Genomic DNA, 17,980 nt, shown 5'->3' on the forward strand with positions numbered 1-17,980 from the left:
CCAATACGAACTAACGTAGGTTGCCAAGAAAGTAAGTAGCAGAACCAGTAATAAAGCTGAGGACCATAAATTTGTAGTTTCTGCAAATCATTTTCCAAAATGTCACAATGATCGAGGTCATTGCCATTAGCCCCATTCGCAAGTGAAATAACTAAGAAAGAGAAATGAAGCCATTAGGTCCAGGGTCATTCGACAAGGCAGGGACAGTCTAGAATTTTAATGTTCAGGACGGGATACATTTATGATTGTCTTTTTAATTCTCATACTCCTTTTTCCCTGAATACTGCTGTTGGGGTCTAGATGAAAAGTTAGCAGGAAGGAAATCTTCAGAAGAAAACCTGGTGCTGACTTGCGAGAGCCAAGGACTATGTCTCCCACATTTCTCAGCAATTTTATACTATTTTTTAGACAGGGACTGCTGAGTATTTCAAGCAGCATAGAAAAGAAGCAAGGTAGAACAGTTTTACTGCAGCAGAACCTGATGACAATGTACCCTCCCATTCAATATGGAGTTTTTTCCCCAATATAACGTATTTCAATAAAGTAAAATTGCAATGATAAGACAATGTACATTAAAAAAGAATCATGACTTGGCAGATAATTGTTTGGATACATACATAATTTTAAATCTCTTACCATTAGACTCTGTTTCATCTTGCAACAGCACTTATAAAACAAACTTAGTAATAAGCTTAAGATCATTTACTTGTATTACAGGTTTTCCTTATTTAACATCCTGTTTTATCTCAAGGCAAACTGGAAGGATTTTTAAATTTCCTTGCTTAAACATTAAAAAGAAAATCTTCTGAAAATTTTTAATAATTTCATCTGAAAAGATACAAATCTCCAAAACACAAAACATCATAGTCTACTGAAAACTCACCTAAACCAGACTTTTTTAATCTTTTTAAGTGCTGACTTGTTTGCTTTCCAGTGGGAGATTTTTGCCCATGTTTCATTTCTTTATCTGAACTCTCTGCTTCACCATTTTTAGATTCGGATCCTAAAAAAGAAAATAGTTATTGTGTCATTATCTTCTTCCTGTTCTCTTGAAAAAGAAAAATCTAAAAATTGTTTTATAAACCATAGATAAAATCTCTTTTTCTAAGAGTTAATATACTACACCTTTGGTCACAATCAGATTCCCCTACTGGATATAAAGAGAAAAGCCTAATAAATCAATCAAATAGAACAAAAAGCAAGAACAGATGGCCTAATAGTGAAGACAAAAAATATGTTCACTGATCTGATAGCTGTTAAGAGAAAGAGTCAGATCCTAAGGGGGGAAAAAACCCACCACTACACACCCACACAAACACAAACACGAATAACCCTTAACAATGCTATACTATATAGAGATGAAGAAAGACAGAGAAAGAAAAAGGAAGGAAGAAGGGAGGCTTGAGGAGGAGATCCTACCTTTTCAAATAACTTTTGTTGAGGTATAAAGAGAAAGCAAGCATCAATCTATAATAAATAGAGTGATACCTAGGTGATAAAGTGATGGAAGGGAAATTAGGAGGAAAGGTGAGAGCTGCACTGAGGTGAGGAGAATGTTGGCAGACACAAAATCTAATCAAGGATTCCTGAGTTTGCAGCAGAGTATTGAAAAACAAACTCACACTCACAGAACTGCTTGTGATGACATTACAGATCAGCATGTGGTCCACCAGTGAAGTTCAACACTCAAACAAAAGCAAAAGCAACAACAAAAATGCTAAACAAAAAATGGAAAATCTACCTAGCATTGTCACCCATTTTCTTTCAGGGACTGACATTAGCAAATGAAGTCATTTGATGATGAGCAATCTGATACCTTTTTTTTGTTGTTGTTTAAAGGGGGAAATACCCTGTATTTTTGAATCACTGAAAAAGTCAAAGATATAACAAAATCACCCCAAATCTCAAGTGGAAAGAGTATTCGGTTTCAGAAAAAAAAAAAATCCTGACGTCTCTCTCAATGAGGAAGTCTCCCCCGGGGAAGAAATCTCACCAGGCATACAGTATCTGAGTTCTTTACCTGAAGGCGAATCCGATTGCTCATCAGACACCTTTAATGGTGTCAAAACAACACGAGGAACAGTCTTGTTTACCATCATTGAGACTCCATTTCTTCTTTTCTGCTGCTGCCTCAAAGCCTACAAAACATAATAAAAATAGAGCATGCAAATGTAACCAAAATGATTTCTGATAATTGAATTAAATGATCCATTTGCCCATCATTAGCTACAACCTCTTCATAGACTTAGATTCCACAGAGCCACTAATTTGTCGGGATCCTTAAGAGTCGCCTGCATGTCATTTTCCCTCCAAAGCATGAAATCACTGACAAAGGGTATAAACCTGAGACCGTTTTCAGTTCAATGCTGACAACAAAGCAGCACTTAACAGTTTGTTCTACCTTGGCAGTATGACTTGAGAGCTGGTGGCATTTGAAACTATGACTCCCAAGTAAAATAAATGTAAAATAAATGTTTCGAAACGGGGATAAAAATATATGTGTCTGCACTTCTCTTGCAGGTGCGTCTTCTCCCGTGCACTGCTCAATCAACTTAACACCGAGTGTCATCAGTATGTATGGCATGTAAGGGCGACAGTCTTGATGCACTCACTCAGCCGTGGGGAGCACCGCACAAAATCACTGAACATGGCAGGAATCATTTATTTCTGCGAAGGGAATCAGTCCTAATCTTGGAAACCTTGCAGCTCTTGGCTTCTGTCTGCTTGACTTTGGGCATTAACCTCCAGAACACGAACATAACAGCATTCTGGAAAATCTAGGAAAACACGGACCGGAGAATAAATCTCTCCAAGTGGGAGTGCTTTGTGTTTCATAAATGAATCAACCATCGTGATGATCATGTAATAAAGGCATTTAAAAGTTTTGAGATACAGCTTATCTAGGGGATCGCTTTATGCAGAAAATTACCTATAATAAAAAAAAAAAACGTCTTAAGCACATGCAACTGAAGAGCCATTAAATTCACAGTCACAGGAACGTGAAAACTCCTCCAAAATTTAAAAGGCTGGCCACAGAGTGTCTCAAACGTTTTTATTCCTGTTGTCTGTGTAATTTCTATAAATTTTACAACATCTCAGTTACTTGATTAATGTTCTTCGGCCAGCAGTTGTCACAATCTCCTGAAATACTGCATTGTCTGTATATTCCATTGCTGTCTGGAGCAATGTCATTTTATTTGGAAAGGGTAGTAGATGAATGCCCACTTGTTGATCAAAAGATTTAGCAAATTAAATAATTACATAAGTGAAAAATTAAATACCATTTAAGAGAGAAAAGGCACATTCAGATGAAATTTGAATCCAGATGGGAAAGTAAATGGCTTGGGAAATCTGTTACAAATGATGCCTTCACTAATGATAACACAGGACATCTTCCTTTCAATTCTTATTTTTATTGAGCTTTTATGAAGCACCAGGTCACAGGGGTGCGGGTGGGCAGGAAATACAAAGATGAACAAGACAGCCTCCTCCTCACCTTTAGCCTACTGCCAATAACGTATTTAACTGAGGGCTTATGTGCTATAAAATATTTAATGCATTTACTCTTTCTATGCAATGTATGTACATAATTGCATAAGTCTCTCTAGCCTTGTGTAAGAATGCAGAGCACTTTGTAGACATTAACCTATCTATCCCATAATAAAATTGAATATGACAATATATCACCTTGTATTACAATTAAGTCCATCTCTACGCATGTAGGACTTCACGAAACAGTAAAACCTGTACGAAAGCTAATCAAATTTTAGGAGCCTGTATTTCATAGACATCAATAACTTCCCTTGGCAATCCAATTAGGCATTTTTTAATCTTCATTTTATGTGTGTTGTGGCAGAGCAGGGAGGGATAGTTTAGAAAACGTTGGTTAAGAGAAAGAGATGAAACATCCTAGGGGCCTAGAAGCTGGGATCAAAATGCAAGTCTTTCAGGAGCAATTATGGTAAGCAACAATTAGAGTAACAAAAATTTCATTTCAAATTCTAGGACTGAGACACTATGTATTAGTGCCAGAGTCAGAAAAACCAGTAGTAAAACATAAAGAAAAGCATGAAAAAAATAAGGTAAGGGTAAGAATAAGAAAAACAAATAACTCTTTTGAATTTTAAAGGAGCCAATGCTGGGAAACAGGAATACTAATCAATATTGAGCCTATTTCAATGAAATATTCTGAGTATGGATTTCCTACTCAGAAAATATGAATAATAACTTTTAATATAATGTTTCCATAAATACTGAAACACAACAGCGAGTGCGAGAAAAATACTTTTAAGTGTATCAAAAAATGATTACATCTGTTTGTTTTACTTCTGTAAAATAAAGTAGTATATTTGACCCCCAATAAATGTTCTTGGGGCAAATAAACCAAAACCAGTAAGTATTTGTGTATTCTGACACTAGTCACAGGACTAAAGCAGCAGGCTATTAATCAAACTGAAAAGCAGCAATGATCAGAACGGTTAAAGAGGCATCTTGAATGCATATCCCAGATTCACAGTCAACTTGGGCTAAGGCCACAGCTACCTAGAAGATTCCAGAAAGTAGGAGCTACTCTCCAAGTAGACCCGAATGCCAACGGAGGGAGGAAAAGCAGTGTTGACTCAGTTGAAAAGCCTGGGACAATCTAGGGCTGGCTTCGAGCACGAGGCACTCTCTGGCACTTATCGTGTTCAGAAGGCAGGCCACGTGTTCTTCCTGGTCCCTCAAAAAGAGGGCAGGCGTCCTTCACTGGATGGAGCAGGGCTAGCCCTTCACTGGGCCAGGCTGCTGGGGCGAGATACTGGCAGTGGGAGGGAACGGAGTAAGGTATGAAAGCACAGACCCCATCCAAGGGGGCAGCAGCTACTCAACAAAATCAACAAATCTGGATATTTAGGTAAATTTCCACGGTTTTGAACAATTTTGGCAGGCGAAACAAATATGACTTTGGGCTAAATTTACCCTGAGGGGACCAATCCTTGATGTCTGCTAACCATCATTCCCCATTTTCCCTACCCACCTTGCCCTCTTGAGTCTGACCACCACCCAATGTAGGTAATAAAATCTCCTTCCTCTAACAGGTCTCCTGCAGAGCTGTCTAAATGGCTGTGTGGTACAATGGATGAGGGTGAGGTTGGAGAGTCAGAGAAAGACTTAAGTAACTAGCTGGGTGATGCTGGGTAAATGATTTGATCTGAGCCTGTAAAACAGGGGTAATTATGTTGGTAAGATGTGCCCCATAGGAAATCCACAGAACACTACTTCATGCAGTTTATGCACATAGTAAATAATAAATGCTATTTTTGTATTTAAATAATTCATCCATTCTGCAACCAAGGCAGGTTTTGAAGACTTACTCTGTTGCAGTACAGTGGAAGCGCTGCTGATGCTGAGCAACGAACACAGCAAGGTTTTTGTTCTAATTATCTTACATTATAGTGAGGAACTGACAAAGAAACGTAAAATAAACATGATAATTTCACGTGCAGACAAGTGTTATGAAAAAAACTAAACCAGCGTCCTGACGCAGAGCAACTAGAAACAGGGAAGAACTAACTTAGATTGAGAGGTCAACAAAGACCTCTCTCAGGAGGTGGCAACCGAGACCTAAATGACAAGCGCTCAGGCAAGTGAAGAGGCAGGGTCCCCAGCCTAGGAGGGAAATAGTTCCTAGATTCTTGGTAGGAAGAATCTTTATTGATTTGAAGAAGGACAGTGTGGCTGGGAAAAAAAAAAAAAGAAAAAGGCCTAGGAACAGGACAGAGTTGGAGAAAAAAATTCCCAAACTGTGGCTAATGCTTGATTAGCGACAGGGACTTTTGGTTCAATGCAAAGACCACCCTACTGCCCTATTCCTTTCCCCAGTAGCCTGAAGCTACTACACTAGCACTTCCGCACCAAGGATATAAAAAGGCACAGCAAGGAAGAAGCATGGGGTGTCTTCCAACAACCAACTTGCTGTTTGCCTTTATTCCTTTATTCAGCAAATATTTATAAGGCTCCAGTGTATGAAATGTATCATATCCTACATCGTGGGCAAGTTTCTTTATAGCTCTAAGCATTTTGAGATAAGCCTTTCTTAAACACCCTAGACATGTGGTGTTTGCTACAGAGCATTTGCATTAGCTATTCCCTCTGCTTGCTTTACTTTTCCCTCAGACACCTGAAGAGCTCATCTCCTCTTATCCTTCAAGCTTTTGCTCATATGCTGTTTGCCACCATATTCTTCAGTTGCCCCTCCCCTACCTGGCTTTACTATTTTAGTACCATGGCATTTGCTACTTCAGTTATGCTGCATTATGTCACTATTTCCCCTCTACCATTCTCAAATTTAGGTTCTATGAAAGACAGGGACTTATGTGTTTTGTTCACTGATACATCCCCATGTGCTTAGAATTGAGTCATATAGTAAGTGCTCATTAAATATTTAACAAGCCAAAATTAAAACCCTCAAAATAAGTTTAAAAAGAAATAGAAATTCCCTCATCTATCTCTTTTGAAAGGAGATAACCAGCTTATTAAAGAAGCTGAAATAGGCATGAACAATCAAACAGCTTGACTCTTCTAAAATGACATTCACGTATGTTCTGTCCAATTTCCCTTTGCCACTTCTAGACAATATTTCACGTAGAATACATAGCTTGTTTCAAGGTATTCTACAGTCTCATTTTCAGGTTTCTGGAAAATCAAGGTTGAATAAAAATCAAAACATTCACCTTTCCCCTATTAAAAGCACCCACTCTACTCTCCCTAAGCCAGGGTCATGCCTCTAGTCAGAAACTTCACTGATGATAAAATTTCTGCTTTTATTTTTCTTTTATCTACTGCTCCTTCTTCCTTTTTTTTTTTTTTTTTCTTCTTTCTTTCTTTCTTCTGGGTTCCCCAGGGTTAGATTAAGAGTGAAGAATGAGAAGAAAAAAGAAAAGCTGTCTTAACCAAAATCATAATACCCTCGGGGCAGGGGCAAAAACCCAACTGCTGGTTTTTTTTACAGGTACATCACTGGATAGTTCAGAGGCCTTAGTGCAGAGGCCCTTGGACCTTTGGAACTACAGGCTCCCATGGCATGGACCATGCACGCTAAGGCGGACTCCCCTCGGCTTAGCTCCACATACCTGGGATCACCTAAGCAGGCAGCCTTCTCAAGTGAGATCTTCACAAATTCCCTCAGGCTTGGAGGACTATGTAGCACCCACTCCAGCCCAAGCAAATACTCAGGATCCTTTCCCCACCATGAAAGGCACAGCTTGATACCTTCTCTTTGTGCAGCCATCATGGGCAGCCTACAGCCTTCAACCGTCCCAGGTTTCTTTGCCCCTTCAAAGGACAAAAATCCAAGGAATAGGCAACACTCACTTAGCTTAGAAAGCCTCCTAACAGTGCAAGAGAGCATCCTTACTTGTAAAAATCCCACCTTAAGGACTGTTTTTCTCTGAATATTCCTTTCACTTAGAATGAGGGGGATGTGAAACTAGGAGGTGAAGCAACTTCCTTCTCTGAGAGGAAGGGGATGTTTCTCCTATTTATCCATTCCTAAAAAATCCCTCCACTTTTAGAAGAATCTTGAGCTAGTGGACCTTGGAACTACTTTTTTTGTAGACTATAGAGGGATGGTCAGTGGGCCTCTTTGGCCACTTCTGAGTCAGTCCTTTGGGGCTGCAGCTAGCATATCTTCATGCTGGGGGATATGTGTATCCCATTGTCCTATTCTGTATCATGCTACAAATACAGTAGAAGTAAGCTTCAATTTCAACTGTAATTATCTAAATTTGGGTAGCCCACAGTCTGGAAAAAATAAACCCATAGAATAGATAATAGGATTAGGAGGGTCACCCCAGATGCCTGCGTAAGTAGTGCCCTGAACACAGGTACTTTGAAAGTAGAGGTGTTCATTTTTGCTGTGACACCTTGCAGGGCATCTTTTTCAATTTCACACCCAGGGGCCTATGTAGATAGTGGTAGCCCTATTGATTAGCTTATAACCTGGCTTTATTTTGATATCAACATTAAAGTCTTACTATTTTACTCGATTTATTTTGGGGGGATGATATACACAAGCTGCCTTTAAATGGCTTTAAACTTCACTGTGGAATATCAACAGAAGCTCTTACTGAACAACTTTCAATTTTGTAAGCTCAAATTCAGAAAGAAGCAATATCAAAATCTAAATAAGCAAGCAGATGGCAAGTACAAGTGCTGTCTACTATGAAAGAATGTACCTTCAAGCTGGCCAAATATATAACGTCTTGGGCCCACCCACATAGAGTAGTATTTCAGTATCTATGGCATTTGTAAGGAGCACAGTTGGACTTACCAAGTATTGGGGACTGAATCATGTCCCCCCACAAAAGGCATGTCCAGGTCCAACTCCTGGTCTTGGGGGTACGAACCCATTTGTATACAGGTCCTGTGAGGAGGTTAGCAGTTAAGTGTGCACAATCTGAGAGAGGAGCCTTAATCCAAAATGGCCAAAGTCCTTACAACCAAAGGAAACTGGACATGGAAAGAGAAGCCAGAGGGTGCATCAAGAAACGGGAAGTCCACGGAAACGAAAGAGAAAGGAGAAGATGTTGCTATTTGCTTTGCTATGTGAGAAAAGCCAAGGACCAAGGATTATTGGCAGCCAGCCCCGAAATGTCACAGTCTTTGGTAGAAAAAGCATTACCTTGCTACAGTCTCAATTTTGGACCCCTCCTAATCTCAAAACTAAGTGCCAACAAATTCCTACTGTTTAGGCGAACCCATTGTGAGATATTGTTTCAGCAGCTGGGAAACTAAAACATCAAGTTGAATATTTCCAGATTCTGTTCAGTATGAAGGAAATTTACAGCCTCGAAACTAGAAATAAATATATTTTTTAAAGGAAACAAGTATGGCAGAACTAAGAACAGTTTAGGAAAACGTTAGATCATATCATACATCCATTTCATTGAAAAGGAAGAAATCAAAAGAGGCTAACAGAGCATGCTTTTCTCTAGAGATGTACTGCAATATTCTCTTGTAAAAAAAAAAAAAAAGAAGAAGAAGAAGAAAGAAAGAAAACTCTCTAGATAAACACTTTCTTTTTTTAAACAGAAAGCCTGTCAGATAACTCTAAAAATATGGAATCATTCTCATTTCTACCCTTGTGGAAAAATAAAATCAAATTTAAAATCAGAGGCTTTTGTGCTAACCTGGAATTTGCATAAACAAGTAATGTCTGCTTTATTTTAACAGAGAAACAGCATCAACGATGTAACTTAAGAATGCACTGAAAGCAATAAGCCCTTACTGAAAATTTGAAAATATCCCATGCTGTGAATGCTAAAACTTAAATAATTAGAAATGCACACATAGGAAACAGCTGGCCCCGCAAGGCACCGACAACTCTCATTTTTGCTAGTCTGCTAAATGCTAGCACTCATGTTCAGAAACAGCTATCATGCAACATAGCCTTTGGATTTCACAGTATTGGTCAAACATGCATACATAGTTAAAGCAAAATGGCAAGAATATATCAGCTTGCAATATCAAGAGGGAAAAGAATCTGCAAATTTAATGAATAAATTCCACCACCCTAAATAAATAATGAAGGAAGTCAAATAGACCAACAGAAATGATAGAGAAAGGTTCAGTTTTACCACCATGATATTTCCCATCACAACAGAATTCACCCTTCTTCAATATCTCATTTTCCCTGCTCTTTAAAAACTTCCCAAACTTCATCTTTCTTAATTATCCTTCTTGAAAATTCAAAATCTCATCCTTTCATACCTTTTGGGATCATTACAACTAAAATACAGCAGAAAGAAGACAGGGAACAAGGTAATAATCAGTAATGTGCTATTCTCCAGAGGCTTCTAAATATGTTCAGCATGTACAAAAAAAAAAATCCCTGATACAACAATATATTATTCAAAAAATTATACACAACATATGTTAATATTTTGATGATTAGAAAGTAAAAGAGACCCAAACATTAAGAGCAATTCAAATACTCAATGTCAGTACTTAAGAGGTATTATAGCTTCCATATTGGCCAGCTTATAATTACACTGCAATCAAAACTACAGTGAGGAAAAAGAACTGGTTCTCTATAGCAATATGCTTTAGATGGGGTAGGGGTAGGTGCCCGAAATAGAGGAAATTATGTCTGTCTTTCTCTGCATTGGGATTTTCTTTATTATTTTTCACCATACCGATGATTACAAAGTTAAAGAGATTTTAAGGGGTGTTTGTGATTTTTTTTTTCACTTACTTTTTACTAAGAATCTACACTGACCAATGGGTACATGGGTTACTAAAGCACTGTGGACTCTGAATATATTTCTGATTAAATAATATGGTTAATATATTAATGTGTGCTGGTACCAAATGTAAGTAGTTTGTGTTCAGAAATAGCACTCTAAATATCCAAGATATACTGCTTTCCTTACACAATGGAAGTACTCAAGGATCTGACTTTTCTCGGAGAGTGTCAAGAATTGATCTCTTACATACCATTTGCTAAAAGGTAATATTATAGTGGGTAAAGAAGCAGAATCTGAAACTATAATTTTGAAATCAAAATTCATATCTAAGGTTTACTTTCTGGTTGGCCTTGGGAAAATTATTAAGCCTCTCTGGATCTTAGTTTCTTAACTTGAAAAGAGGGTATAATATTACTTTAAAGGATTTATATGAGAAGTAAATGGCATATATATGCAAAGTGTATTATAGCACAGTTTCTAGAATTCAGAAAACGTAAGTATCAGCTAATAGAATTAATAAGAGGGTGATCCAGCTGGCCTAGACCTATAACATGAGATTATGATTTGCATATATATACATACACACCCAACACATATTTAGAAATATAGCACACAAACATATGGAGACTTATGTATATGTTATGTTCTTGATAGAGTTACAACGAATTCTGCATGGTCATAGCCATTCAACTGAAGGCCACAGATTTGCTGAGATAGCAACAATTTAAAATGCTGTACGTTCAGTCAATTTTTTGAAATGCTATCTTGAGAAATTCAGCAATTACAGGGAATCAGGATTAAATTCTGCAAGAACAGCTTTCCTGCTGAATGTATTTCCAATAAGAATTTGACTATTAATCAAACATTAGCATATCTGCTATATATTAAGCCATGGTCTCTTGTAACTAATTTGTCCCTTGGCTACAAAGAAGCACTTTTTGAAAATGAATATCTCTTTTAGGACATTAAGACATTTACAAGAAGTAATGGAGTTTCCTAAAACAAGGCTTAGATCCTGAGTAAACAAGTGGCATTTCCCATGAACACATGTTCCATAAACAAACAAGAAAACACTAACTCAAAGTGGTGTAATGTTTCAGTAATTGCTTAAATATGTTCAGATGATATAACGCCAAAGTGAAGCACGTAAAAAGTAACGAATCATAACAGTACAGAGATCTGACTCTCTTTCTTTGCATTAATGCTCAGGAAGATGTCACAGTATACACATTTATTAATCACTGCTCTTCACCGGTTTCTATTTAGGATCACACTTGCATTTCTTGAATGCCACGGCTACAAGTGTGCATTTTTGTCTTTCATTCTATCCTGGTTAACATTTTATTACCTGCATCCTATTTGCTGCCTGAATGAGCCTTCACTCAGTCTTTCCTAACTCATCCATCCTTTATTTCATCAATTAAGAAGGGATCTAAATGCTGACTTCAGTTTTACTCCTTTGTAGTCTAAAACATGCCACAAAATCAATGATATAAATGGCAACTTCACCAAATATTATTTGACCTATGTAGGGTGAAATACTATTATCACCTTAAATATGATACCATTGAATGGAAATGCTGCAATTCCAATAACAGATTTAGCATAAAAAATGAATATAATTCAGTCTGAAAATGTTAAACTTCTTTCCTAAGTTCCCTTGTTTGGAGTGGAAGAGAAGAGAGATAAAGGCATTCTGAGTCTAAGAGACTGGATGGGAATATTAAGAAGCTGTAAAGGTTGGTGGGGCTTTTTTCTTTAATTATTAATTTTACCTTAAAAAACATAACCACTTTTCCTTCTTATAAATCTATCCCTAGAACTGTACCTCTAAGGTAGGGGTAAGGGGAACAGGGTGTGAGAATGATCAAAATAAAGAAAGCTGTTAACAGGGGAACACCATGAATGCAAGGTTAAATATGTGTGCCTTCCATTTGCTGATTCTATTAGTATTAAAATCATGCAATGTCCCCATCCAACCATAGCAGCTCTCCCTTTCCTCCCCTGAGCAATTCAGCATTTGCTGGTATGCCCGAGTAGCTAACATTTACTAAGTGATTATTATGGGCCACTCGCTCTACCATGTGCTTTAAACGTTTCACATCACTGACTACTCAGATCAATCTCATGTGCAAGGTACTACTAGTATCCACATTTTATAGAGAAGGCACAGGAGATTCAGAGAGGAGAACTGGCTCACCCAGTGGCACACAGTGAACAGCAAGGATTCAAATCACAGTATCTCAAAAGTCCCCAGGCAAACCTCATGACCATTATCTACAACCACCATCTCAACGCAAGGTCGTACACGGCAAGACTGCTTATGTCCAAACCGGGTGGCACTGCAAAGTTAACTGCCAAGCAGAAACCAACAACCCTCACTGATGGATATTCTAGATACAAGCAATGCTTATCAGTAATAAGAAAAATTATCTCTGCATTTCTTACAATAACCATCAGGTAAACACAGTGAGATCATGCATAGAGAAGTGATTACCTTCAAAATAGGTAACACATTTATGAGCCCAATATAGTAGTGACGATAAATCACTAAAACACTTAATACAAGTTTCAGCATGCCTCCAAGCACATTTTCCCCTCATAAATGGCACATCAAAGTCCACAGCCTTGCCCTTGTCTGTCCCTAGTTTTTACCATGTATTAAAATTATTCTATTGTACGCAGTGAAAGTGGTTTAATCCATGATGTAGCTCTATTGGGTTTCAATTTCTAGGTCCTTATATATTTTACCTGATCAGCAAAACTGAAGGACAGAGGACAAATGCTTGCTGATGTAATCTTACCTGTTTAAGAGCCTTTTTGGTGTGTTGCTGAAAGGAAGACACTAACTTGCTCTGAACTGCTGTGTTACTAAGGCTTGGATCTCGAGTGGAAGACACTTCATCAGTTACCTGCTTTGCACAAACTAGAAACAGAGAGAGACAATGATATTACTAATTTGAATTTCTTTTTTTATATCCACTGTAATTAACTCAATTGGAGCTTTTCTCCAACTGAAAATGGATACCTAAAATAAAGCAAAATAGCACAGTGAAAAGAAGAGTTTCCAAATTCAAAATGAGAGGATCATTTCATAACCATGTGGTCACAGTTCCAAGACATTTAACCTCTCTAAGCCTCCATTTCCTCACTGACTAATTGAAGATAATAATTCCTTTGTCCTAGGGCAATTGTATGGACATAAAAAATAGCACAATATCTGGCTCCAGAGTTGGCAGTCAATACATACAGGCTGAATCTGGATATGGGGTCTGGGTAATGCATAATAGTCATCAGAAACAAATCCATATTAATGAAATTGTTTTAAATCTAGCCATCTGTGCAGATATTAATAATCTCCCATTTCACATCCCTCCCTCTATAGAATCTCTGACCATCGGAACACATGCCTGCTGTCCTCTGGGCCGAGTCATATAGGACAGAAAAGGAAGAATGTAATCCAAGATGCTGGGTGTCAAGACAATTATTCTCAAGAAAACTGTCACCTCTGCAGATTACAGCATAATATGCCAATTCCACTAGAGTCTGGTTTTCCTGTTGCCTATTCTACAGAAGAGGCGTTTTTTCTGAACAAGACTGCTTTTTTAGAAGTAGCAGCATCTTCTCGACAGGAATCATCCAAAGAGCTGGCACATCTTTCTGCTCTAAGAAACCCATTTTGGGGTTACAGCTTTTCCTCTCACTTTCCCCCTGAGAACCTAGGTTTACTGCTGAAGAGGTTCTGACAGGAACTCCAGATGCATGCCCTTTTGTGTGTGAACCAGGGGAGAAGAAGTTATATGGAAAACCAAAGTGAGGAAGTGCTAGGATTAGTGGAAGAATGGAGGAAGGTGTCAAAGGTAGGAGGCAGGAAGGACTTGGGTGGAAGAAAATGACATGACAACATACTGCAAATCAAAGCATGACTTTTTAAGAGTATCGACATTGGCACGAATTCAAGAAAATGTTCCAAGGAACAGTAACCCGAGGGAGGATTCTAACCTGGTTTTTAAAGAAAGGTGAAGGAGTGAAAAGCTATTTTAGTGAAAATGGGAGGCATATGCACAACTACAGCAGTGAGAACATTCAAGTTGCTTTTGATAGACACCAGCACACATTGCTTAGAAAGGAAGATGTGATTCATGAAACAGAATGTTCAGAGGGGAAAAGAATCAAGTTTTGTTTTAATACAGAGGGAAATAGGGATGCCGTATGAACATATTTTAGAAAATAATATAATTGTTATATTATTTATTTATTGTTATATTAGTTATTGATGCCAAGAACTTTCTATATGTGATATCACTTAATCCTCACAGCTTCTCTGCAAGAGAGAAAGGTATGAGCTCCACACTAGAGAGGGAAAACTAGGGCTTGGAAAGGCTAAGTAACTTGCCATGGTCTTGCAGCCAATGAAACCATGGAGCTTGGATCCAGGTACAGGCTGGTCTAGCTCCAGAGCCCATAATTTTTCATTTAAAATACATGGCCTCAAAGAATTTCTGCATAAAAGTCAATGTCTAAGGAAGTTTAATTTAGTTGCATCATGTTGGAAGTGCTAGTATAGGAAGTTAATAAGGGCAGAGGGAATAAGTCCTTCAGCCTCTGATAGGAAATAATTGAGAGTTGTGGGTGAAAGTGATGGCCCAGGAAATATCCTGGTTGAAGCAGCAAAAGTATCTGCCAATATAGTGGGAGTCCTTGAATTAAAGATCAGATGACATTTTTCCTACTCAGTACAATATTACAATTTTCCATAGGATAGTCTAAATGCCCTTGTTAAGATACTTAATATAATATGGCTTGCATAAACTATGGTATCTAAGTATCTCCCCTTGAAATGATCACTAGAGTAATTTGTAACATGTTGCTTAAATGTTCTTATTAAGAAACCATGGAAATAATCTGTAGTTTATAGTCTAAAGATAAAAATCTATTTTGTACACTGATTACACAAATCGTCTTTTTAATATTCTGAAGTCCCTAGCAAGAGGGACAAGTGGGGAGGTGAGAGCGGGTGGCAGAGAGGCTATTCAATCCCAACTGAATGGATGTAATAAAAGAACAACTAAGAATAAAGTGTGCATTAGCAAATATGCCTTATTACTTTCAAATTCTTAGAAAAGCATTTCAGCATTTCAACCAAAAAAAAAACTGGAAAATTACTGATAGTGACAAAGGAGAACCAAATGCTGTCAATAGATCTTAGGCAATTTATGGATAATATGAGAATGCTTCTGCATACTGTATTTATCAATTCAAATTTACTACCAATGTGCTTAGGGAATACTTTCACTCCTAAGTCTTCCAAAGGTAGACTGCAATATAGCAGGTCCAAATAATAAATCCTGAATCACTGTATATGTAATTAATGCCTTACTTCCCTTGAAATGTTTTCTGATTGCTACAATAAGAGGCTGTCCTTCTGACAATAATAGCTATCTAACTTTTTCTCTCTAACCTCGGAAACCACAGGACATTTTTATACCTTTTTCAGTATCGGCATACACACTGTATATTTTGTTTAAATTCATTTTTGTGCTGTTTTTAGAGTGATGCACATACATACAGATATGGTGTTTCCAAAGAAAGATTCTATTCAATTTAGAGCCAATAACATCAGATGGAAAGCAGGACAAAAGAGTTGAAACATCATAACAGAATAAATACTACGAAGTCTGTCCTCAAATTGATTAATTTTCATTTAACTCAACTCTGTTTGCTTTATCTTATACAATATCCTAGACAGGGTGAAGCATTATGCGAATTCTTCTACAAGAGCCATTTTTCTCCCCAATTCCTCTTTCCGGAACTTGATCCTGACTCCTAATTCTCTGGATTAAACTGCTTTTCTCTGAATTATTTATTTCTGATGAAATAATTACAGAAACTAAAGGAAAAGCAAAATGCATTAGAAAATAAAATCTACAAGGGGTTGTTCCTTTGAGTTTAAAAAAGGAAAAAAACACTTTAATTTTAAAGAAGCGTCATGAGGCAGGTACACACAGTTCTGGGATGAAGTTAAAATACTTACAAGAAAAAAAAACAAGGCAAGAAAGCAAAAATAGGCAGGGCACAAATGTAATGCATCCACAGACTCTACATTGTTAGGTCACATCTTTCTTTTCCTTAAGTACTGAAAATATGGACTCTTAATATGGGCAGAAAATCACTTTATTCATTCTTTCACCAAGTACATGACATGAGAACGGCTGAATCTAAAAAACACTCACTCAGAGTAGAAAGACTGTGCAAATTCATGTAGATTCACATTCTGACAAAACAATATTCTTGCTTTTACTCATTCTTGCAGCTTTCTTAATAATAGATATGATGAATAAATAATGCAGGGTTCATTTTAAGCAGTTGCCTGAATATTTATCTAAAGGACTAAGTTTAGGCCTCTGAAATACAAGCCAAAGAAAAATTAATGTTAACAAAAGGATCGGGGAAAATCTCTTGTATGTAAAATTACAAGAGCCAGGAAATTGAAGAATTAGGACAGATGTTTTATCCAATAAATATCAAATACTGACACACAGCTTCAAAAGTGATATCTTCTTGGCATTCAGAAGATAATGGGAACTATTTTTTTTTCTAACTGTACATTGGCATGAGCACAAAACCAATGTCAAGACTTTAAACTTCAAAACCCCACAGACTGCTTGCCTTTTTCTTAGATGGAAAAACTGAAGACAGGAATCAAAAATGAAAGACCCAGTTTTACTTAGATCTCTTATCATCCAATGTGTTATAAAAAGATACAGGAATACGATTTCAATCTATGTTTTGCTTTCCTGCCAAATTTTAGGCAGGCCTAAAACATATTAAATTTCTGGTTTTAAATTTAAATAGTCTGGTGGGAATATCAAAATTTGCTACTCATCTTCCTCCACTTTCATTCCCATTCCAAAATTACTCCTCTAAAATTTCTTTTTAGAAGCCCAGGAACAAAACAAACATGGAGGGTGAGGACGCATGCGATAGTCCTGAAGCCTAGGGAGGCTGATGACTGTTCCAGAAAGACAGTGGGTTCAGTCTCTTAGAGTCTTAAAACTTTCCCTGTCTGTCCTCCTTTTCATTCACCATTCACCCTGAAAATGTTATTGAACTAGCAAACTGTGGGCTACAGCTTATATTTTAAAATTTGAGTACTAGAGAAAAGGTACATCTTAAAATCTTTCTTAATCTAATTCACAATCTCCTGCCAGGTATACAAGAGGGCATCTTTAATGCTACCTTCAACCTTCAACCCAAGACAAAAAGGGAAAATCTTGCAATCTTAGCTCTGTCTCATTTCCAGTCTCTCATCTTGGCCACCTCCCCCACTTCCACCCTTTTTGGCCCAGCCAGCGTACATCCTGTCCTGTTTCCTGAACACATATTATTGTATTTGCTACACTTGCTCTGTGGTCCCTCCACCAGATACCCTGGCCCACCTTTCTGCCTGGCATACCCCTCCTGATAGATCAAACTCAAGCAGCTTTTCCCAAAGCTTCTCTGACTACTCCAGGCTCTAAGGAAGACTTGCTTTTCCTATTACCCATGCTTCCTTGGAAATTAGTGTATAAATTTGTGACAGTCTTTGCAATATTGGTGCTGGTATCTGACAGCACCCACAGGCTCAGTTCCTCGGGGACTTACTCTTTTGCAAAAATGGGGACAGAGCTGTTGATCGATAATCATTAAATTCGATTTTATTAGATTTACCTATGGTAACTTTTTAAAGTTACTTTTCAGCTATCATTCTTACA

At 37.6% G+C, this 17,980-nt stretch overlaps 1 protein-coding gene across 1 annotated transcript in view; it reads right to left on the reverse strand.

The window, feature by feature from the left end:
* The window catches only part of ASXL3 (ASXL transcriptional regulator 3), a 167,148-nt gene that overhangs the window by 67,862 nt on the left and 81,306 nt on the right, over positions 1-17,980 (reverse strand). Inside the window, exons 6-8 of the mRNA XM_077135674.1 lie at positions 13,031-13,152; positions 2,021-2,138; positions 884-1,003 (exon numbers count right to left, since the gene is read on the reverse strand). Coding sequence (XP_076991789.1) covers positions 884-1,003; positions 2,021-2,138; positions 13,031-13,152 — 360 coding nt within the window. The remainder of the gene's footprint in view (positions 1-883; positions 1,004-2,020; positions 2,139-13,030; positions 13,153-17,980) is intronic.

The sequence above is a fragment of the Tamandua tetradactyla genome, chromosome 18, assembly GCF_023851605.1.
Source record: "Tamandua tetradactyla isolate mTamTet1 chromosome 18, mTamTet1.pri, whole genome shotgun sequence".
Taxonomy (NCBI): domain Eukaryota; kingdom Metazoa; phylum Chordata; class Mammalia; order Pilosa; family Myrmecophagidae; genus Tamandua; species Tamandua tetradactyla.